General features: G+C 52.8%; 1 protein-coding gene across 1 annotated transcript in view; it reads left to right on the top strand.

Annotated features, from left to right (window-relative positions):
- Window positions 1-316, top strand: part of EMH_0020010 (uncharacterized protein) — a gene marked incomplete at both ends in the record, with an annotated part of 1,162 nt that overhangs the window by 157 nt on the left and 689 nt on the right. Inside the window, one exon of the mRNA XM_013501476.1 lies at window positions 3-150. Within this exon, the coding sequence (XP_013356930.1) occupies window positions 3-150 (148 nt within the window). The remainder of the gene's footprint in view (window positions 1-2; window positions 151-316) is intronic.

Here is a 316-nt window from a genome sequence, read left to right as displayed (position 1 = left end):
TACCCAATCTGCTGTGCTGCAGCAAAAAGAATTCTGCTGGCAGCGTAACGCCCTGCATGCAGCAGCAGCAGCAGCAGCAGCAGCAACAGCAGCAGCAGCAACAGCAGCAGCAGCAACAGCAGCAGCAGCAGCAAGAGCAGAAACATGAATGTATAAGCATCCAAAAGACGAAATCGTCATAATCACCAACTCAGGCTGCTAGCGTTGCTGCTGCTGCTGCTGCTGCTGCTATTGTTGCTGCTGTTATTCTTGCTGCTGTTATTCTTGCTGCTGTTGCTGCTGCTGCTGCTGCTGCTGCTGCTCACCGTACGAGCAA

Source organism: Eimeria mitis, genomic scaffold (assembly GCF_000499745.2).
Source record: "Eimeria mitis Houghton genomic scaffold, Emh_scaff695, whole genome shotgun sequence".
Classification (NCBI taxonomy): Eukaryota; Apicomplexa; class Conoidasida; order Eucoccidiorida; family Eimeriidae; genus Eimeria; species Eimeria mitis.
The sequence above is the reverse complement of the archived record's forward strand: the minus strand, read 5'-3'. Positions and strand labels throughout refer to the sequence as shown.